We start from the raw sequence: 21,851 nt of genomic DNA on the forward strand, positions 1-21,851 counted from the left end.
GTGAGGGAGAGCAAGGCGGGGCCGGAGCCCCCGTGCTGCAGAGGCCACCTGGGCCGGCGCGCGGCAGCCCGGCCCCCGGAAGCCCCGCCTCCGCCCGCGGCCCGAGCCCCGCGAGCTCGGCTCCTGGAAGCGCTCCATTTTCTGGCTCCGCGGTGCGAGCTTCTCTCCTGTGTCCCGACCCGGAGTCACGCTTAGGTACGTCAGGGGGACAGATCGTGCAGGGCCTGGGACGGCTGCCACTCTTGCGCGGGGAGGAGGCGTGGGCTGCCCGGCGGCTACCGGCGCCGACTCTGGCCACGCACTTCCCGGCTGGTGGGTGACCTCAGGCTGGCGTGGTGCGGGGCCCCAGGGCCGCTAGGCTTTCGCGCCTCTCAGGGCAGAATGGTGCCCGGGCCCACCTGGGCAATCTGCCCCCGCCGCGCTCCGCCTGGGGGGGGGTAGTGTGTACCCCTAGCGGTGTTGGTCCTTTCTCTGGCGAGGGCAGTCCTTTTCGTCCTCAGGAAACCCTCGTGTTGGAAGAATGAACCTGACGTTGGCCCTTTCTCACCCGGTAGCGTGTTGGGTCAGAGTGAGGAACCCAGGCAGCTGTCACCCCAGGAACGCGCGCAGCCCCTCAGGACTCTGCATCCCTCTCGCGGGGTGTGAGCACCCTCTGAAGCCCACGCCCGGCTTTGGGGTCAGCAGAGCGAGGGAGGAAGACGTCAGCTAGCAGGAGTTAAATTAGGATGCGCAGGTGTGTGGGACCAAGGCAGGCCCCCTGGCGAGACCTTAGTTCAGGCCGTCGGCGGCGCTCAATCCGGTTTCTCCTGTTGGGAATTGCGCGCAGTTTCGACGGCGGAGGGCGGATTTACGCTAGTTGGCGAGCCGGGGAGAGCTTTCTGATATCACGAACAGAACCAAAGCTCTGCGCCCTTCTCTGCTAGTGGAACCTACCCGCGTCTGGGGTCCTCCCCTACTGCCGCAGATCCCGCATAACTGAGATCCAGGAGCTGCCACAATGCCACAGCCACGCCTTGAATTCTAATTCATTCTCTAGAGGGTCTCCCTGTCTTATTACATGTTTTTCTAATAGTCCATCAAAGCAGCATCAGCGACAGGCGTGACCTTAATACAATGAAAATTCTTTTGCTTCTCTGCCACAGCCTCCAGTGGTGCTCCTCAACCCTTCCCTGACCGCCTCGGGCTGCTGCTTTCACTTCACTTTGGCTTTGCTAGTTTTCCTCCTCCTCATTCATAGCAGATCACACTTCCTCAACCCTGGCTACATTAGCTCCACAATGAACTGTGGCCTCTGCCTGGCATTCACTTCCCCACATTTTTATGTGATCTGACCTCTTGCTTCAAAGGTCTTGCTTGAACGTCCCCTTATCAAGGACAGCGTTCTTGGTTCTTAGGTGAAGCAACCTTCCCCAAGCCACTTCATTCTATTAACTTCTTCTCAGTACATCTCTTGGTAAGCATTTTGGGTTGTCTTGACTTAGCACTAGAAATGTTAGGGACAAGGATGATGTTAATGCAGCTAGACATACTGAAGGAGAAAGATTGGGATGATGTGGCAATGAAGATCAAGGAAAGGGGACTGAGGGTGAAAGGGGAAAAGAGGCAGAGGCAAATGACAGGAGAAATTGAAATCTGGCTTTTCTCAACCTTCTCTTTGACAAACTTCAGGACAGTCAGAACTCAAAACTCAGTAGTGGTAGGAAGGGCTAAGGTGGCAGGGTAGCCTTAGTTCATATTCCCTGATACAGGTTTTCTTCCTGTCATGCTGTGTGATTTTTGTCCAAAACCTTAGTTCAGCTCATTCCACCAAGAAATCCAGAACGATGAGAGAAGATAGGTGGGGAGTGTTCTCTTGCTACCCTGCTGCATAGCTTCCAGTCCCTAACCTCAGTACCTGGGGCTCTGTCATCAGAAACACCCAACACAGGGCCTGCCATTTAACTGGTGCAGTAGTTTTGGATCTGAAGAGCTCTGAATGTCATCTCATGCTTAGAACGAATTTGACACAAAGCTAAACTAAGTTTGCTCCATTTCACTGAAACTTTTGTCAGGTAGTTTCCTGGAAAGGCTGTGAATGTTTACGGTGTCAATATGACTGCAAGTCATTTTGGGAAAACACTGACCCCAGAACCCTCCCCTCAGCAGAAAAGCAGAAAAAAGTAGGTGTACTTTGATTTTTGGGAAGAAAATCAAAGAGCCAAAGGATATGTTGAGAATAAAAGGCAATCCTGAATGAAGGCCAGCAAAGACTAGCTGCAGGGTTGCAGTTGCTCAGCTGTCAGGGTCAGGGGTGGGGCATAGGAATGGCTCAGGCACTCTCTTCCTGCAGGGCCCACCATGTTGCACAGGCTGGGCTGGCTGCTGTTCTACAGTCTCGTGGTACTGCTGCTCAGCTGTCTGCTCTTTCTGAAGAAGGAGGCCCCCTCGGAAGGGGACCTCAAGACCCACCAACCCTTCTGGGAACCCTCTGGGGCTCACCACAGCCAGTGCCTACCCAATCGCACAGTGGCTAACACTTCCCTATCCCTGCCTAGTCGTCACCGCCTCTTCTTGACTTACCGCCACTGCCGAAATTTCTCCATCCTGCTGGAGCCTTCAGGCTGTGCCAAGGACACCTTCCTGCTCTTGGCCATCAAATCACAACCTGGTCACGTGGAGCAACGTGCAGCTATCCGCAGCACTTGGGGCCGAGCAGGGAGCTGGGTTAGGGACAGGCAGCTGAAGCTGGTGTTCCTACTTGGACTGGCAGTGCCCACACCCCCAGCTCAGCTGCTGGTCTATGAGAGTGGAGAGTTTGATGATATCCTACAGTGGGACTTTGCGGAGGATTTCTTCAACCTAACTCTTAAGGAGCTGCACTTACAGCGCTGGGTGGCAAGTGCTTGTCCTCATGCCCACTTCATGCTTAAGGGAGATGATGATGTCTTTGTCCATGTCCCCAATGTGCTAGAGTTCCTGGATGGCTGGGACCCAGCCCAGGACCTCCTGGTGGGAGATGTCATCCACCAGGCCCTGCCCAATAGGAACACCAGAGTCAAATACTTCATCCCACCCTCCATGTATAAGGCACGCCACTATCCACCCTATGCTGGGGGTGGAGGCTATGTCATGTCCAGAGCCACAATGAGGCACCTCCAAGCAGCCATGGAGGGGACTGAGCTCTTTCCTATTGATGATGTCTTTGTGGGCATGTGCCTGAAGAAGCTGGGGGTACACCCCACACACCATGCTGGCTTTAAAACATTTGGAATACGGCAACCTCTGGACCCTTGCCTATATAGAGGGCTCCTGTTGGTACACCGCCTGAATCCTCTGGAAATGTGGACCATGTGGGCACTGGTGACAGACAAGGGGCTCAAGTGTGCAGCTACCCTCAAGCTTCAGTACTGAGGAGTGAGTGAAGTGACAGCCCTAGAGTTGACTCAGTTGATTCTCTATCATGAAGACAAACTGAAAACCTCAAAAACGGATCCTTGAGGGTCTAAAAGAAATGCCGATTTCATTTTTGCAAACCATTCCTATCTTGTTAGCTCTCTTAAAAATGCTAAAATTTGGGGCTGGGGCTCCACTCACAGACATATATATATCCTCAGCACCACATATAAACAAAGATCAACAATTAAAAATTTTTTTAAATTAAAAAAAAAAAAACATGCTAAAACTTAGTGTATTCAGCATTAGCTGGATGAGAGACAAAACTTAGCAAACACTGCCAGAAACCCATGGGGGGAATCCCTAGGGCCCTTTGGGGCTCTGCAATGGGCAATGAAGGAAAATGACTGCATAGGGCCCCAGAAGACACACACAAATTAAGTGGAAAAAAATATATATATTCTCCTTTGGCTATAATAGAGAAACTCAAAGAAGGAAACACAAGAAGCATGTGTTAAGTCCTGTTGGGAGCACCAGGTGAACACTCTGCATTCAATCCCTTCACAGTTACACTCTTGGCTCCTTGGCCTTACCTGTCCAAGGAGCTGGTGGTAAGGCCATATCAGAGAAGGCATTACATATGCTTAAAGAGCAATCTTAAAAACCTGACAGTCTCCCCTTCCCCACCAAACTCAAACTCCTATGGAGGGAATAAATACTAAATCATATTTGAAAATCTGAGTAAGCTTGAAACTGAGGTTAAACAGCTATTGAACTTAAGTGACTAAAAGACCCCTCTCTGGCCCTTGCCGGTGAAATGTTTTGGGTATAAGGTTAAAAATGAGAGAGCAGGTATGCCGAGGGGGGTGCAAGGTTAAACAGGGCACATACAGTGCCCATGGACTAACAACCAGGTCCAGTAAAAGCTGAGACCATAGGGGAAAGGGCCAGGCATTCAGAGCTCACAAAGGCTTCTGGCCTGATAGGCCAGGGTAGGGCCTGCCACCTCTTCTCTGTGCAGAGAGAATTGTACTGTGCTGGGTGGATGGCATCCACCTCTGCTTTCCCCATGAGTGGGTAGAAAGGGCAGCCAGCTTGGGCCCTCAATCTTCACGCAGGTAGGCCTCCTGTTCCTGGTCGGCCCTCTCGTCCCTTCCCTCTTGTGATTTCTGGTGTAGCTCCTGTGTTTGTGCTTCAGCCAGCTTGGTTTCTGCTTTCTGGGAGAGTTGGCGCACCTCCTGCACCTGCGATTTCACCAGTTGAATGTGGTTCCTGGCAGTTATAGAGGCCTGATCTGCTCCTGCCAAAACATGGGACAACTGCTTGAGCAGGGTAGAAGGCACATATGGACACAAGGAAAGCCTGGGGCCCTGAGGCTGTCATGTGAGTCCCTCTTGGGGTCATGTTCCCTAACTGGTCTAGCTACAAGGGTGGTCAATTGTCCTAATATGCAAATAAAATATTGGTTATTTTGGAAATGGGGAAAATTTCTCAAAGCTAAATAATGGTCATCAATTACATCATCTAATCTAAATCTCTAATCTTACAGCTAGATGAAAAATCAACTGGTACTTCCCTTATAAGAAACAAAACAAAAAAACCCTTCAACCTACCAGATTGGTATGCAGCTTCTGCTGCCATCTCTGAAAGACCAACTGCAGTCATCCAGGTGGTTTCAAGCTTCAAGTATTCTTGTTGTTTTGAAGTCATCTGTAAAGTTAGCAAAAAGCTTTAGGCAATACAAAGAGTTAAATGGATTTATTCAAACTAGCAGATTTAGAATGAATAGTTTATTAGACACTTTAATCCAATAATTTGGTCATCATAATGAGGTAGGAACACTAATACAGAAATGCTTGACAATCTTTTGCTTACCTCAACTCTGGCTCCTATAATCACCTGCCATACTTCATCTTCCTCCTGTGAATTCATTTTCCCAAGTAAACTTGTATATTGTCGGTACAGAGAAATTAAGGTATACACAGCCTACAAATACAGAATAAATAAATCTGTGTAAAGTGAGTGAGGTACATTAGAAGGATTAGTGATATTTATACCTCAAAGAGGTGAAGTCCCATTTTAACAAACTGGCTCTCCAGTCCTTGTGCCTCACTGAAAATACACTACTCTTAAGAAATAAAGGCATCATTCCAGAACAGTTATATCTTTACCTAAAATGTGTGTATTTTAAAACATGCTAGTAATTCAGATGCAAAGAGAAAACAATGTAGAGGAAAAATCAAAAGGTTGAGGGGAAAAAAGTACTTACAAAATAAACATGTAAATAAGGCATTTACAAAAAAAAAAAAAAAAAAAAGGTTTTTTGAGATGAGGTCCATGTTATTCATTAGTCAGCCTGGCCTCCAATTCCTGGGGTCTACCCTCCTGCCTCAGTCCCTTTAGTTGGGATTACAGGTAGATATCACACTAGTTGGCTGCTTTTAAATACCCATATACGCTTTTCTTTTAGCTCTAATAAGTGGTTTTAAAACAATCCTCACAGGGTAACCTCTGATGGTAGACTTTGGGCCCTTTTATCCCTTTTTGAACCAGATTATCTTGGAGCATGTTTTATATATAGGGCTACTATAAATTCCCCACCCCACCCCCACCCCTGGGGAAAAAAAAGGAGGGGAATTCTACAAAAAGCATAAAAAAAAAAATTAATGAAGACTCAAGCAGCTTTTTTTTTTTTTTGGTAAAAGCTAGACAGTAAATATTTTAGGCTTCAACAGAGGACTAAAACTACTCAAGGACAATGCCTATGAGCTGGGCTAAGTTCTGATAAAATAAACATCCCACCAGATTAGGTTGTGAGCCATAATTTGCAAACAACTGGTTGAGAATATCAAAGATTTAGCAAGAGACCTACCTTAGTATATTCAGTGATTGCTTCAATCAATGCATATGTGGTTTGAGAGAGAAAGGTGGAGGTGCTATCTGTTACCAAAGACACAGCCCTCCTCATTAATGCTTCATTACTAAGAGAATGAGGCTCTGATTTCTGAAAGACACAAACATTATCATTTGACTTCCAACCTATATAAAATAAATCTCATGCTGAGAACTTCATCAAGGACAGCCAAGAAAAAACAATTCTCATGGTTGCTTATACACTGCAACTGTGCTATACTTATTTGGGCTAATTTTTATTTTAGGCTTTATGATGGCTATTTTAGGCAATACAGAGGGAAAAAAAAGTGTGCCTTCTATTTTTTTCCCCCATTTTCCATTCCAGAGAGCAAAGTACTTGTGAGTGTGTGTGTGTGTGTGTGTGAGAGAGAGAGAGAGAGAGAGACAGAGAGAGAGAGAGAGAGAGAGAGAGAGAGAGAGAGAGAGAAAAGGGGGGGCGGAGTATCTGACCCAGGGGTACTCTACCACTAAGCAAATCTCCAACCCGTTTTTCATTTTTTTACTTTGAGACAGGGTCTCGCTAAATTGCTGACGATGTTTTCAAACTTGAGATCCTCCTGCCTCAGCCTCCTGAGCCGCTGGAATTACAGGCATGTGCCATCACGTGCAGCTGCAGCCCAAGAAATAATTTTTGATACATGAACAAATGAACAAACATTCTTATAGATAAAATAACAATTTTATCTACATCTTTCAATCAAGTAATTACCATGTACATGTATTGGGAAGTTACAAAGGGAAGAAAAATGACATATTGGCTCACAAGAAGCTAATTTCCTTTTTTAAAAAAATTTTTTGTAGTTAGATAGAATGCCTTTATTTTATTTATTTATTTTTACATGTGCTAAGGATTGAATCCAGTGCCTCATACATGCTAAGAAAGTGCTCTGCCACTGAGCCCCAGCTCCAAGAAACTAATTTTGACATAATATACCAATTAACTTAAGCCTACAGAATATGCTGGTTTTTTTTTTCTTTTTTTTTTTTTTGGTACTGGGGATTAAACCTCGGGGTGCTTTATCACTGAGCGACATCCTCAATCCATTTTTTAAAATTTTCTTTAATTTTTTTTAGTTGTAGACAAAATACTTTCGTTTTATTTATTTATATGTAGTGCTGAGGATCGAACTCAGTGCTTCACACGTGCTAGGCAAGTGCTCTACCACTGAGCTACAACCCCAGTCCTTTTTATTTTGAGACAAGGTCTTAATAAGTTGTTTAGGGCCTCGTTAAATTTTCTAGGCTGGCCTTAAACTTGGGATCCTCTGGAGTCACTGGTATTATAGGCATGTGCCACTGCACACAGCCACATTTTGCTAATTTTACAATGTGTTTTTGCTTGTTCCTCACAACACTGCAGGTATGACTTCTTTTTTACAAATGATTAAATGGAAGCTCACAGAACTTAAGTAACATTTTCAAAGTCACACACGTAGCCCTCAGTCCCTTTCCCTTATGGTCTGCAGACAAAGTAGAATGTCATGGAGACTATCATCAGATATCAAAATATACATGTTAAGTGGCCAGAAAGAGGGATGGTTTTGGCCAGAAACTACGACAGGTTTTATAGATAGGACTTGATATTGCAGACAGCTAGGATTAGAATGGTCAAGCATCATAGGAAGAACAAATGAGGAAAAAAAAAATACATTTGTTACACATGGAAGGGATTGTCCAATATCTAGGGCTGGCGGGCATAAGAGAAAAGAGACTGGTCCCTGCGCAGTGGTGTATGCCTGAAATCCCAGCAGCTCAGGAGGCTGAGGCAGGAGGAGCAACAGTTCAAAGCCAGTCTCAGCAACTTAAGGAGGCCCTAAGGAACTCAATAAAATATAAAAAAGGGAGAGGGGATGTGCCTCAGTGGCTAAGTGCCCGGAGTTCAATCCTCCATACCAAAAAGAAAAAGACTAGCTAGGCCACTGGAGTACAGAATGAGTTAGATTTATTTATTTATTTGGTGGTGGGGATTGAACTCGGGGCCTCACATCTGGGTGAGCACTTTATCACTAAGTTATATCCTCAGTCCTAATTTTATTTTTAGTTGTCAACGGACCTTTGTTTTATTTAGTTATATGTGGTGCTAAAGAGGGAACCCAGTGCCTCACACATGCTAGGCAAGTGCTCCTCCACTGAGCTACAATCCCAGCCCCAAGGTGCCACTTTCATATCAACTGCCTATTTGACAGTTCTACCTAAATTTCTACTGAACATCTCAGACTGAGATTTCTAAAACAGAACTCTTTTTCTCTTTCCACATCCTTCCTCTTCATCTAGTACACGGCAACTCTTATTCTTTCAGATGCTTAGGCATTTTCAAAATCTTAGCCAGGTGTGGTGGTGCATGCCTCAAATCTCAGTGATTTGGGAGGCTGAGGCAAGAGGATCAAAAGTTCAAGGTTAACTGCTACAATTTAGAGAGAGACTATCTCAAAAAAAAATAAAAAGGACTGGGGATGTAGCTCAGGTTTTTAAAAGTGCTCCTGTGTTCAGTCCCCAATTCTGCAAAATAAAAAATAAAAATACCCTGTGGCTTTTTCAGAAATAAAATTCAAAGCTTTACAATAGTCCACAAAGTACAAAGCACACAATTTGATCCAAACTTAATCCTGTGGCCTTACCTATTAACTTACGTCCTCATTCTATTCCAGATGACATTAGCATCTTTACTGTTCCTCAAAAACACCAGCATAAGCCCGGTGCAGTGGCCTACACCTGTAATCCCAGCGGCTTGGGAGGCTAAGACAGGAGGATCTTGAGTTCAAAGCCAGCCGCAGCAAAAGCGAGGCACTAAGCAACTCAGTGAGACCCTGTCTATAAATAAGATACAAAATAGGGCTGGGGATTTGGCTTAGTGGTGCTCTTGAGTTCAATCCCTGGTACCAAAACAAACACCCAGTATATTACTGCTTCTAGCCCCCTCCCCCTCCACTTTGGTATATTGGGAATTGAACCCTGAAGTGCTCTACCTCCAAGTTACAACGCCAGACCTTTTAGTTTTGAGACGGGGTCTTCCTAAGTTGTTGTGGCTGGCCTCAAAAACTTGCAATATTCCCACCTTAGTCTCCAGAGTAGTTAGGATTATACTTTTAGGTCTTTGCACCTAACAATTCCTTCCGCCTGGCAGTCTCTTCCCTCCACTGGATAGTATAATATTTCTAATCATATTTCTAATCATAATTCAGATTTCTAATACTTAAATTTTACCTTATCAGAGTAGCTTTTCTTGACCCATCTGTAAATAATAATAAACAATTCCCTCCTAGTATACTCCCCATTTACTATTTGTTTTCTTCAGAGTGCTTATCACCAGCATACATTTTATACTTCTTTTCTTCTATCTTCCCAGAATGTAAATTTTATGACAACAGGAATTTCAGGGTTTGTTTTTGCTCATTTTCAGATTCCCAGTATATGACACACACAAGTTTTTCATTAAATTTTTGAATTATTATTTTGTTGACATATGATATTTTATTTCACTCTACTCATATGCAACTTGAGGTATTGTTCCTATAAAATGAGACAATAAAAAAATGTTAACATCAATGTACCTGCTCAACTCGGAAAAGAAAATGCTGGCACAATAAACAGCATCATGTGGGGGACTGGGAAGACTGGTTGTAACTACAGCAGTTTGACTGATGTTCACTTGAGACTTCAAAGGGATACCGCTAAGAAACAGTCACATGATAGTACTTCACCTGAGCAATAGGAACTGCACACAAGGTTACACCAAACGCAGCCGCCACCGTTTTGTGCCATGGTCTTATCAATAAGCGTTTCCTAGAATTAACCACAACTGGAACACACTGTCGGTACCTAGAAATAGAAGCCAAACTTAATAAAGTGCGACCATCAATCTGTAAAAAGCCTCTATGACTTATTTGTAAGGGTTGGAAACGCAAACCGGGCCAAGCAGGACGCGAAAGTAGCCTAAAAGTGACACTAAGTGTGTCAGAACAGTGGGAGGCTTGGGGCCTGGAAAGCCCCTGCCTTGGGCCAAGGGTCGGGAGCTTTCCATCAGGTGCGGAAGTCTGAAATGTAGCTTCAAGACTGCTACAAACTTGATGCCAAAATAAACTCCTGCAAGCAGGATTTAGCTTTGCCCAAGAGCTCTGGCTAGAATCGCCTGGACAAACTGGCGAGACCTTGTCGCAAAACAGAAAATAACAAGGGCTGTGGCTGAGCGGGAGAGCCCCTGGTTTGGTCCCCAGTACGCAAAAGCAAAGCCCCGAGCAGACAGGTCGGACGTCGCCTCCTGGCGCGCGCCCTCCGCGGAGACGACGTCCTCCACTTTTTTCTCCCTCCCTCCCCAGTCCGTCTCTCGATCCCCTCGGGACGCCGTCCGACTGATGGGACATCAGCCCGGGCTGGGGGAACTCGCTTTCGGGAGCCGGAGTAATAGAAAAGAAGAAGGTGAAGCTGGACCCAGGCGCAACCGAAGACGGAGGCGGAGCCCGAGCCCTACTGGGCTTCAAAGGGGGGCGGGACGCCGCGTCCAAAGGAAGAGCGCGCACCAAGGCCGGCGCTTCCGACCCGGCATAATGTTCTCTGCGTCGCCTGTCCTCCATTTCTGCCCCAGTCCACGACCGCAGCCGTACCTGAAGAAGGAGGCTACGCTTCTGGAGAGCCAACTCCTCAGAGCCGCCATCCTGCGGCGGGAGGACGCCGGACGCACACGCCGGAAGTGACGCAGCATCGCGAGCGGCGGGCGGGGCACCGCCTCCTTCACCTGAGAGGACCTGGCCCCCATGGCCACGCCCTCACCCGAGGAAGCAGTTAGGATTGGACAGATGGGGAGCGAGGGGGCGGGGCCCGGGGCAACGGCTGTAACGGCCACGCAACCGTTGTAGATTCCGCGCGGGGCGGGGAACGCCTTGGACCAGAAGTCGCTGAGCTGAGTCGCGCGTGGTGACGCGAGCGACGGGTCGGGGTTTGGGTTGAGGCCGCCCCTCGAGGGGCAACCTGGGCGCGCGCGTCAGGCGCAGAGCTCTTTGGCTAGCCGGTCCCGCTGGGCTCAGCCGTCCTCCGACGGGGGCGGAGCAGCGCCGGATTCGTGCCCGGTGGGGGCGGGGCGCCGGCGCTGTCACTTCAGCACCAGGAAGTAGGTGGTCCAGCCGGCCAGCAGCAGCGCCCCGATGAGCACCGTGTAGCTGAGGAGAACGAAGGCGAGCAGCTCCCGCAGCACCTGCAGCACGTGGATGGTGGACGACGCCGGCATTGCTCTGCGGGAGCCGTGGAAAGACCCTGAGATCGCAGAGGACAGCTCCCTAGCCAGCCCCGTCCTGGGCAGGGGTTGTGGCAGAAAACAGGTTCTGGACCTCAAACTGAGACCCCAACAGTGCCAATTCCTCCCAAACACCCTCCGCTTTGCATTTGCAGTGGAGAGCTGCTTCTAAAGCAAAAGTCGCTCTCATTCTTCCGCTCAGATCTGGGCTCCTAGGAGGCAAAACCCTGGCCTTTTCCAGCCCCAGCCCTCTCCTACTCCTGAATTTTTAATGCCGCGGGTGCCACTAATGGGCTTGTGGAGTAAAGCTTGCTTTTCCCATCACTCAAGCTGCAGCCCTGGGAAGGAAGGGAAGGCACAGGCCCTCACTGTAGCCCCTCTGCCATTTCCCTGGCCCCAAGGCTTCTCAATAGCAGACTTTGAGGATCTTTGCTTTGTAGTCCAGCATGCTTGTCTTCTGGCCAGCCAGGATTGCTGGGGTGCCAAACTGATTGCTGGAGCATCAGTTTGATTGGGCTTGTCTCCCTTCCACCGTGTCTTGTGCATCTGTCCCAGCCCTCCTAACTTCACCTCAGACAGAATCCAGTGGCAAGAATCAAAGCAGCTTTTTACCTCCTTTGCTGCCTGCCTAGCAGCTCCCCTCAGTGCCAGCCATTAGCTTCCCTCTTTCCCCATTTCACTCACTTGGCAAAGTTTCCACGACTCCTCCACCGTCGCAGCTTGTGGCTCCTCTCTGTTCTGGTGCTAAAGGTTGGCTTCTGCACACTCCAGCGATCTGAGCAGAGCTGTGAGGTCTTCAGGCAGCAACCGCTCTCAACAACTAGGTGTGGTCTAGCGACCAATTACAACCTCGGTGTGGTCCCTGAGCTCTCAGGAAGCTGCGCAGGCAATCCCCAGGCCAGGCGGGGCACTGGCAACTCTGTCTGCCCTTGCCTGTGTCACCTCCATGGCCCACAGGGCTCCACAGGAGTTTGCAAAATTCCTGGCTCAAATGGGCTCAATAAGCAATACACTAGGGGGTATTTCAAGCCTCTTCTTGTCTTGCTAGCCTAAACACTTTAGGTGGACTATGGTGCCAATAGTTCTAATAAACAAGTCCCATCTACTCAATCTGGAAAGCCATTGCCTTAAAATATGGGAGAGCATGCAGTGCGTGTGAAAACCAAGCTTAGATGACCAAGAGCTCCAGAGTACTAGACTCTAATTTACGAAGAGTTTAGCAGTTTACAGACTCCTTACACAGGCATCTTCCCAGGCATCTGTTTCCAATTTCAAGCCTCCAAATGTGAGGCTAAAGGAGCCAGGTAGGAAAGCAAAGAGCATTTTCCCAGAGGTAACAAGGAAAAGTATAAACTTTATGCTGCTTCTGATTATTTTGCTTATACTAGATTTTAGTTAAAGACTTTTTTGACCTTTGAAAAAGCAGATACTGTGGATATCAACCATTTTATAAACATCATCATTCAGGAGCAAATGGCTCCTTAATTTAATCAGGATCTCTTATTATCAAATCATTGCCTTGGCCACAGCCTAGCTAAAAACAGGAGCAGAACATTATCAAGCTGCTCAGGAAGTAGTAATTGCTCCCCCAGAGAATTGGTCATCTGAAGGGCTTCAATGTCTTAACCTAGTCAGAGGAAAGAAAGGATGGTTGAGATTTATAACCTTGCCCCATTCCAAATAAGATAAAAAAGTCGGGCTGTTCAAAATAGGACCTATTTTGTGTGCTTTTAAGCTCTTATATCCTTCAAATGGCTGTGTCAAGACAGTTACATGATCTAAACTTTGCAGCCTCTACTCACCCCCCAATTTGGGGTATTTATTTATTTATTTTTAAAGAGAGAGAATTTTAATATTTATTTTTTAATTATCGGCGGTCACAACATCTTTGTTTGTATGTGGTGCTGAGGATCGAATCGGGCCGCACACATGCCAGGCGAGCACGCTACCGCTTGAGCCACATTCCCAGCCCCCAATTTGGGGTATTTACAGAAGTGGAGTAATTGAAGCTAAGAAAGGCCACATGACATGAAATCCACATAAATTTGTTTAAAAGTTAGAATCTGAGAAATTTTATATCATTGCCCTTTCCTTCAATTTTCTGACAAAAAAGCATTCTCTATTTTCATAGTATGTGATTAGACCATAAGACTGCTGGGTCAGGCATTGGGGATATAGCTCAGTTGGTAGAGTGCTTGCCTCGCATGCGTTTAAACCCCAGCACCACATATGCACACATAGGAAACAAAACAAAACAAAAACCCTGCTGGGTTTGGTGGTGTATGCTTAAAATCCCAGCCACTTGGGAGGCTGAGGCAGTAGGATCTCAAATTTGAGACCAGTCTTGGCAACTTAGCAAAACCCTATCTCAAAAGTAAAAAATCAAAAAGGGCTGGGTGTGTAACTTAGTGCTAGAGCATCCCTGGGCTCAATCCCTGCTAGTGCAAAACAAACAAAACACAGGACTGAATACATCAGATACTATCTAGAGTACACTTCATCATCTACAGATGGTCTGTGAGGCCTGCTTTCCTGTGCCTTGCTATCTTTATCACAGCCTCTCTTCCTGCCTACTTTAGTCACCTAGTATTTTAGTATTTTCTAAAAAAGTATTTTTGCTTGAATTCAGCTGATGAATACAAACACTTCTGTGCTTCTGTTGAGTGATAGGCCTTTTTTTTTGGTGCTGGGGCTTGAACCCAGGGCCTTCTGCATGCTAACACACACTCTACCAATGAGCTTCACTCATCCCCAATCCTTGAATGTCTGGTTTTTAATCTTTCCTTTCTTAACTGTTACACTCTTACTCCTCAATTAAATCAGTTAAAATACTTATTTCCCTGTTGGATAAAATTTGCAACTGTATAAGACACAAAACAGTAAACCCAATTAGTCTGTAATGTACAATTGAGAATAAGACATAAACCAGCATGTCATGATTAATGAAAATTCATTTCCAGTGGGAGTAGAATGGAACAAAACTCAACAGACCTTTTCAATTCTCTCCAAGAATGAAAATTACATGTTTTTTTTTTTTTTTTTTTTGGTTTGGTTTGGTGGCTCTGGGGATTGAACCTAGGGCCTTGAGCATGGTAGGCAAGTGCTCTACCAACTGAGCTACACTCTCAGCCCTGACATGTCCAGTTTTTAATCTTTCCTCTCTTAATCATTACTCTCTTGCTCCACAGTTAAAATACTTATTTCTCTGTTGGGTAAAATTCACAATTGTATAAGAATTATACGTAATTATCTACGTAAGCCAGATGTGGTGGCCTATGCCTATAATCCTAGCAGCTTGGAAAGTGGAAAGCAGGAAGATTCCATATTCAGGGCAACTTATAAGACCCTGTCTCAATATGAAAAATAAAAAAGGCTGAGGATGTAACTCAGTGGTAAAGTCCAGTGCCCCTGGACTCAATCCTCAGTACCAAAAAAAAAAAAAAAACCAAAAACAAACAAAAAACCCCCACAAAAAGTGGTTATCCATGTAGACTTCTTTATTAAAGGGACACTGTCTATCCAATAGACAAAAATCCAGACCCGATGTAAATAATCTGCTTCTCTGAGAATAAATGTGCCATTCACATATCCTTTCTCAGACAATTTCAAGTATTAAATAAATGTCCATAAACACATATAATATGTAATTATCCACCACTTTTTCTTTGCATACAAATGAAATAATTGATGTCTCATCAATGTTGAATGCATTTTTAGATGCTGACCTAGCTATTCTCTGAGTAAGCAAATGCAGTCACAAGTGAATGCAGACACATGAGATTACAACTGAGTGTCTGTTCACAGAACAGAACCCCCAGCCAAGGAGACTCGACCAGACCTGAATTGAATCTCATGAACCAAAACCATGGAGGGACAAGGTAGATTTCATTCTCTAAAGGAGCTGAGTCTTGGACAACTGTTAGGGCTCCAAAGTATAAACTAATCTCCCTGGAATAACAAGGATTTGAAAAAGGATTTTCTAAAACAAGAATGGTTTTCTGTTTCCAAATAATGAATGTCAAGGCCAGATTAATTCCATGAGAAACAAATCTTTTAAACATCACCTCTGGCACCCTTCGTTATTTTACTAATTTTTTTTTAAATACAGATTTTCTTTTACGCGTAACATGCACCGTACTCATCAGAATCCTACTACTGAAAAAGGTAAGGGAAGAACCTATGTGATTAATAATTAATGATAGAAACCACACCAGGGATGGAATCTGGCAAAGCTCCTCAGGTTGGTTTTCTCCTGGTTGACCAAGTAATTTTGCTGGAAACTTGGGCAATGGCAGAAAAGCCACCAACTTGGTCCCCTGCATGGTACCCTTAACTCCCCCAGATGCTGGGATTAGCAGAAGAGAGGCAGGGATCACATATGAACTTCGAACTTCTCCACTCACATCCCTACTCTCCAGCACAGCTAACAGTCCTCAGTAGGAATAGTGGCAGCTGAGGTCACCAGATCTCATCAATGAAATCAACCAGGGGCAGCTGAGGTCACCAGATCAAGGACTGTAACCAAACTGGATATTTTCAAGCAAAATGGATGAAAGTGGCCACTGAGAGCTACAGAAGTGCACAGAGTAGTTGGTAACAGGGGTGGAGGTTCAGTATGCTGATGAAGCAAGAGTCACCACTGCTCACGGTGGGACCAACTAGATGTTGGGCCCATGAAGGACAGGAAAGAAAACCAAAACCTCAACAGAGGCATCTACCATTGAAGTGTCTTGGAGAGTCCTGGAGTGGTTAAATTCTCTGGAAACTGTTCCCCAATTATTATATTTTTCAGTGTAGAAATAGAAAGCCCTTGATAAGTATGGAACCTACACAGATGTAGCTGATCAGAGAAAGTATAAATTTTGTGTTTTGGGGCAAGAAGCTCCCTAAAATCTCTTGATTTTTAAGAAGGAAACAAAACTTGCCTTAGGAATAAGATAGAAATTGAAAACACAATTATAATGTGCCATTCCTCTACAGGGAAAAAAAATCACTAAGGACAACATTAAGCTCTAGCCCTCAAGACATAACCACTATCCTAGGCCTGATGCGTTTCCTAAAAATATAAAACTGTAGACTAGAAGTTGGACTTCCCCTTCTATTTTCATGTTTACCTCCACAGTGTCTGTGTTCTTATTTTAAGAGCTGTCCCCATTTGTGTAGCTATATGGATTATCCAGTCCCACCATCTTTACTGCATTTCCAGAGTCCTATAATGAAGATACTGAACTTAGAAAATTCAAAACCAAAGTCTCTTTTACCCAGGTTAATTTCCTTCTTCTTTCTTCAAGAAATTATGAACACAGAGGAGCAGAAAGGAGAAAAGGAACAAAAAATAGTATAAGAAGCAAAACACAAAGTAACTTCTGTATTCCTGTTTCTACTGTGGGTTCACTTCCTTTCAGCAACTTGTTCAAAAGGCAGCTTATTCTGTAGTGCACTTTTGAAGTCTCCTTTGAACACCCTAGAAAGGTTTCTCCATTAGAGCCTCTATCCAGCTAGTTCCATTGATTAGTTTAGTGGTGGCAATTACATACTCTGTACCTCCATCTTCCAACTGGGAGAGAAACCTTAGGGCAGCAATTTCAGCAAAGGTTACACCCCCGAGGAAAAATATCAGAGTAACTCGGTTTTCTCCTGGTTGACCTAAAATGTAAACATTTCAGAATTCAGAAGTAATTATTATTGGTGCCTTTCTTCCTGCCTCTTAATAGATTTTTCAAAACTCATAAGAATAAAAAGGTCAAATATGTCTTAGTACAGACAGCTCATGTAAAACTCAGGAACACTGATTTTAATCTTAATGCTTTTTGAAACTCCCGAGAGCCTCACTGAGGAGACTGAGAGCTGCTCCTCCCAAGAGAATAACATGGCTCAACTAACAATATACATTAGCAAGTAAAAGAAGAGGTACACTTGACTCTGATACCTAAGTACTTTACAAATGTCTTTTACAAAGCAGCTGCACAATACATGAAAACCACACTAATGGCACATAATTATCTGTAGACACTGGACTGAGACTTACGTTTTTTTTGAAGTCCCGTGGGCAGTGGCTGCCGTTCTTCAAAGTGGGGGCCTGGGAGGATGCGAAGAACCTCCTCAATACTCCGCCAGCCAGGCCTGGAAAGCAGCTGAGCCAGTCGCACACTGAGGGGGGCATAACCACTGTACACATAGGATATGTCTGTAGGATTCTGTCAAATAAATAAATAAATAACATCTAGAGATAGAGATTCAGAGCCACTGGTATCTTTAGAGGAGCCCCAAATTACCTGATTTGAAAGCAGAAACACAACTCTCTCACCCATGCCCTGCTCCAATCCACCCCAAATGGACTTCAGTTTCGCCAGCTAGGACTTCATTTTGACTCAAATCTTGAAAATTCACTCAAAGAAACTCTGGGTATTGAAAATGAATAAGTATCATTTGATTTGCCAAAAAATTTCTTAGATGGTACCATGACACTTTAGCTAAATAATAATGCCTACAAACCTTTGAACCTAGCAATTATATTTTTAGGCATTTATCCTACAGAGGTGCTTTTAGACCATTAGAGATAAACCAAAGAAAAAAACCATATTGATTGTAACACAGTAATTGCAAAAGGCTTCAAACTGCCAAAATTTCTATCTTAGGAATCTGTTAAATCACAAAATAAGAAATATGCTTAAAACCACCCTGTGGGGACTAGGATGTAGCTCAGTGGTAGAGTGTATTCTCAGCAAAGTGCAAAGCTCTGGGTTCAATTCCCAGTACCAAACAAATAACAAATCAAAAGCTCACTAAGTAGCAATGAAAAAGAATGACTGGTGTGATTCTGTCCTGCACATCTGTTCTCTGAGGAAACAGTCATGTATTTTCCATTCTTCTCTCTCACCTAAATGCATGCATGGAAGATTCAATGGACAAGAACATGAGCCCCTTGAGGACCCAGAACTATCTTTTCAGCTAAAGGCTGACAAAGATTATCACATTAAGGTGGATACTGATGAAAATGAGCACAGTTTCTCTTGGGGGCTTTGATATTATACCACCTGTGGACTTAAACTGGAAGTGTGGTTTGGGTCCTGTGCATATTAGGGGACAGCACTTCCTAGTTCTGTAGAAGATATTAATGCAAAAATGCAAGCAAATATAGAAAAAGGTGGTTCTCTTCCCAAAGTGGAGAAGCCAAGTTCATCAATTAAGTGAAGAATTGCTTCCAGATGATGGACTGATCAGGACGCTATTTAAGATCTCTGGCAATAGAGGAATTTTCTTTAATACTAAATAGTTTGTTAAAATTTTCCATCTTATTTCATTTCTGCAACAGTTGATATCTGGCTGTCCTTTTATAATGCAAAGTGAGAACTTTCCCTACTGTTTGATAAATGTTATCCAGGTTCCACTGCCAAGAATGTGTTGTCCAAAATGCCTGTTTGATTTTTTAAGATGGAACTCCACCCTCTGCTTGGTTTTTAACTAACTGTATATGGAATGTTATGATAGGACATAGTAGTAGTTGTGTTCAGACATGGAAATAGTTGTGAAACAAAAATATATACATGTGAAATAAACTCAGTATTTTATTTTTTAATATTTTTTTTTAGTTGTAGATGGACATAATATCTTTATTTATTTATTTATGTAGTGCTGAGGATTGAACCCAGTGCCTTGCACATACTATGCAAGTGCTCTACCACCGAGCCACAACCCCAGCCCCTAAACTCAGTATTTTGATAAGTAAAAAAGTAAAAATAAAAAAGAATGAGAAGGAACAGGAAGGATCACCGAAGCATCTTCAATATCTCTAGTTAAGTGATAGGTGGGTTTGGAGGGAGGAAGATAAGAATGGTAAGGAGAGCTGAACTAATAGATGATGCACACGATGCAACGCAAAAATTAAGGGTATCTATTTTCCCACTGGGGAAAAAATGAGCCAATTTTGCTATTGATGGAGAAGACTAGTTATAAGCATTTCTTAACAAAGGCAGCCCAAAAAAGTCCCCCAGAAAAAAACAAACAAACAAAAGCCTAGAAAACAAAAACCAACCAACCAAATAAAAAAGACAATAAGAAAAAAAATTTAGAACTATTACAAAATATAACAAATGGAAGCCAGGCATGGTAGCACATGCCTGCAATCCCAGCTACTTGGGAGGTGGAGGCAGGAGGATCATTAATTCAAGGCCAGCCTTGGCAACTTAGCAAGACCCTGTCTCAAAACAAAAAATAAAAAGGACTGGGGATACAGTTCAGTGGTAGAGCATCCCTGGGTTCAATCACTAGTAAAAAAAATAATAATAATAAAAATAAAGCTAACAAATGTAAAGCAAAGTATACACGGGCTGGGGATGTAGTCCAGTTGGTAGAGTGCTTGCCTTGCATGCACAAGGCCCTGGGTTCGATCCCCAGTGCGCTCATGTATGTGTGCGCACACACACACATACACTCACACAAATGTATATGCTACTTTGGAGCATAAAAATGTTTGTGCACAGAATCTTTCTGGAAGAGTAGATTACAATTGGTTCCAGTGGTTTTACTCTGCAGGAACTGGGTAAGCTGTGGAAGGAAACCTCCCCATCACTGCTCACCTTACTTCCATGTGGCTAACTGACTGATTCTTGCTGGTCATTTCCCATCAACACCTCCTGAGGTTCCCCAACCTTCTCCACAGAGCTCTGTGCCCTGGAGATGGCCTGGAGGTGCTATGTCATCACTCTCCCACACCCTGTTTGTGCTTGCACAATTGCATGGGGAGGGGTAGAGGAGGGCAGCTGGAGAGTGGGCAGCAGCATGAGGTCAAGGCTTGTACCTCCCTGCCTTCTACCTGTGATACTTCTGGGGGCTGGATGTGTCTCTCTACAGTTTTCATCTAGCTTTCTAGAATAACTTCTCTGCCCTTCAGGCCTCAGTTGGTCTACTAGTCTCTACTGGTTCACATCTTTATTTTTTTAGGTACCAGGGATTGAACCCAGGGGGCTTAACCATTGAGCCACATCCCCAGTCCTTTTTATTTTTTGAGACAGGGTCTTGCTAAGTTGCTTAGGGCCTCACTAAGTTGAAGCTGGCTTTGAACTTGTGATCCTCCTGACTCAGCCTCCTGAGCCTCTGGGATTATAGGTATGTGCCACTGTGCCTGGTGCCCACATCTTTATTAATCCTCAGGCTCCCCAGTTTGATAGCATTATGTTTCCTCCTGAGATTCTGATGGACACAACACACAAATGCATTACTTTTTCAAAAAATATTAAGACAGATGTGTAGATTAAGTAGCATATGTTGTCACAATAAACTATGAAACCAGTAACTGACTGAAGTTAAAGTGGAGGAGTACATCTTACTTGTTCGTTAACATCATCCATCCAGAGGCGTAATGTTTTCCGAATTGTTGGGTAGTTGTTTCTGCCCCCTGTCTGTGGCTTTAGCAGGCCGGCTTTCTCTAGGTTGTACAAGGTCAGTATGTGCTCATAGCCATAGGTCTGTAAGAGAAATCATTTGGCCCTGATGTCAGATCAGGAAAAGGGCTTCTTCAATTTTCAAAATAGAGCACTTTGAACAAATCGATTTGATCTGTACTTCAGACAAAATAACAAGGTCCAGCAGTAACTCCTGATGAGCACAGGGGACAGGGCATGCTTGTCCATTGATATTAAGGCAGCTCATTGTTTCAAAGTAGGATTTAAATATTTTTTAAAAAAATTATATATATATATTTGTAGGTGGACATATACCTTTATTTTTTATTTATTTTTTTGTGGTGCTGAGGATGGAACCCAGGGCCTCATACATGCTAGGCAAGTGCTTTTCTACTGACCTACAACCCTAGCCCAGGATTTAAAATTTTTACAGTCAGAATTTATGGGCTCAACCTAAGTAAGCATCAAATAAATTATATTTATATGTGGTATATGATTAGCTCTAAAAAAGGATGAGGCAGATCTACACATTCTAATAAGAAGTTGGAGATGGACACATTTGTTTATTTTTATGTGGTGCTGAGGATTGAATACAGTGCCTCACATATGCTAGGCAAGCGCTCTACTAATGAACCACAACCACAGCCCATGAATATATTTTTAAGGACAAAAAAGAGTTAATAATAAAATATTATGTATGGTAGGATTTTATTTCTGCCTTTAAAAAAAGATATAAATAGTAGCCAAAACCTGAAAAATACTTTCTGTCAACTGAGCATGGTTCTGGCCTGAGCACTTTGTATTCTTTTATGGCTCAGTCATCCTCATAAACCCATAAGGTAGCTGGGCATGATGGTACACACTTATAATTCTGGCAACTCTGAAGACTGTAGCAAGAGGATCACAAGTTCCAAGCCAGCCTCAGTTTAGTGAAG

At 44.3% G+C, this 21,851-nt stretch overlaps 4 protein-coding genes across 4 annotated transcripts in view; 1 reads left to right on the forward strand and 3 right to left on the reverse strand.

Annotated features, from left to right (window-relative positions):
* Positions 1 to 36: 36 nt before the first annotated feature.
* B3gnt4 (UDP-GlcNAc:betaGal beta-1,3-N-acetylglucosaminyltransferase 4) lies at positions 37 to 12,622 on the forward strand. The gene is made up of 2 exons (XM_040289527.2): positions 37 to 195; positions 2,330 to 12,622. The coding sequence occupies exon 2, from the start codon at positions 2,338 to 2,340 to the stop codon at positions 3,388 to 3,390; it is 1,053 nt and encodes a 350-aa protein (XP_040145461.1). The 5' UTR covers positions 37 to 195; positions 2,330 to 2,337; the 3' UTR covers positions 3,391 to 12,622.
* Positions 3,810 to 11,038, reverse strand: Diablo (diablo IAP-binding mitochondrial protein). The gene is made up of 6 exons (XM_021729302.3): positions 10,887 to 11,038; positions 9,987 to 10,104; positions 6,245 to 6,376; positions 5,248 to 5,358; positions 4,986 to 5,082; positions 3,810 to 4,672 (listed from the first exon to the last, which is right to left on the reverse strand). The coding sequence occupies exons 1-6, from the start codon at positions 11,036 to 11,038 to the stop codon at positions 4,476 to 4,478; spliced, it is 807 nt and encodes a 268-aa protein (XP_021584977.1). The 3' UTR covers positions 3,810 to 4,475.
* LOC144375255 (uncharacterized) lies at positions 11,071 to 12,331 on the reverse strand. The gene is made up of 2 exons (XM_078039272.1): positions 12,197 to 12,331; positions 11,071 to 11,510 (listed from the first exon to the last, which is right to left on the reverse strand). The coding sequence occupies exon 2, from the start codon at positions 11,504 to 11,506 to the stop codon at positions 11,372 to 11,374; it is 135 nt and encodes a 44-aa protein (XP_077895398.1). The 5' UTR covers positions 11,507 to 11,510; positions 12,197 to 12,331; the 3' UTR covers positions 11,071 to 11,371.
* A 2,369-nt stretch (positions 12,623 to 14,991) lies between the features above and the next one.
* Vps33a (VPS33A core subunit of CORVET and HOPS complexes) overlaps positions 14,992 to 21,851 on the reverse strand; it is a 30,441-nt gene continuing 23,581 nt past the window's right edge. The window contains exons 11-13 of the mRNA XM_005329580.5: positions 20,842 to 20,979; positions 17,541 to 17,709; positions 14,992 to 17,158 (exon numbers count right to left, since the gene is read on the reverse strand). Of these exons, the coding sequence (XP_005329637.2) occupies positions 16,977 to 17,158; positions 17,541 to 17,709; positions 20,842 to 20,979 (489 nt within the window). The 3' untranslated portion in view covers positions 14,992 to 16,976. The remainder of the gene's footprint in view (positions 17,159 to 17,540; positions 17,710 to 20,841; positions 20,980 to 21,851) is intronic.

Source organism: Ictidomys tridecemlineatus, chromosome 2 (assembly GCF_052094955.1).
Source record: "Ictidomys tridecemlineatus isolate mIctTri1 chromosome 2, mIctTri1.hap1, whole genome shotgun sequence".
Taxonomy (NCBI): domain Eukaryota; kingdom Metazoa; phylum Chordata; class Mammalia; order Rodentia; family Sciuridae; genus Ictidomys; species Ictidomys tridecemlineatus.

What these genes read in the sequence shown, in the direction of transcription:
- B3gnt4 (XM_040289527.2), top strand. Translation starts at nt 2,338, where the DNA reads ATGTTGCACAGGCTGGGCTGGCTGCTGTTCTACAGTCTCGTGGTACTG.
- Diablo (XM_021729302.3), bottom strand. Translation starts at nt 11,038, where the DNA reads ATGGGGGCCAGGTCCTCTCAGGTGAAGGAGGCGGTGCCCCGCCCGCCG. An exon ending in AGCGTAGCCTCCTTCTTCAG is followed by an intron (nt 10,105 to 10,886) that starts GTACGGCTGCGG and finishes TTCTATTTCTAG; the next exon opens with GTACCGACAGTGTGTTCCAG. An exon ending in CAATCACTGAATATACTAAG is followed by an intron (nt 5,359 to 6,244) that starts GTAGGTCTCTTG and finishes CTGTATTTGTAG; the next exon opens with GCTGTGTATACCTTAATTTC.
- LOC144375255 (XM_078039272.1), bottom strand. Translation starts at nt 11,506, where the DNA reads ATGCCGGCGTCGTCCACCATCCACGTGCTGCAGGTGCTGCGGGAGCTG.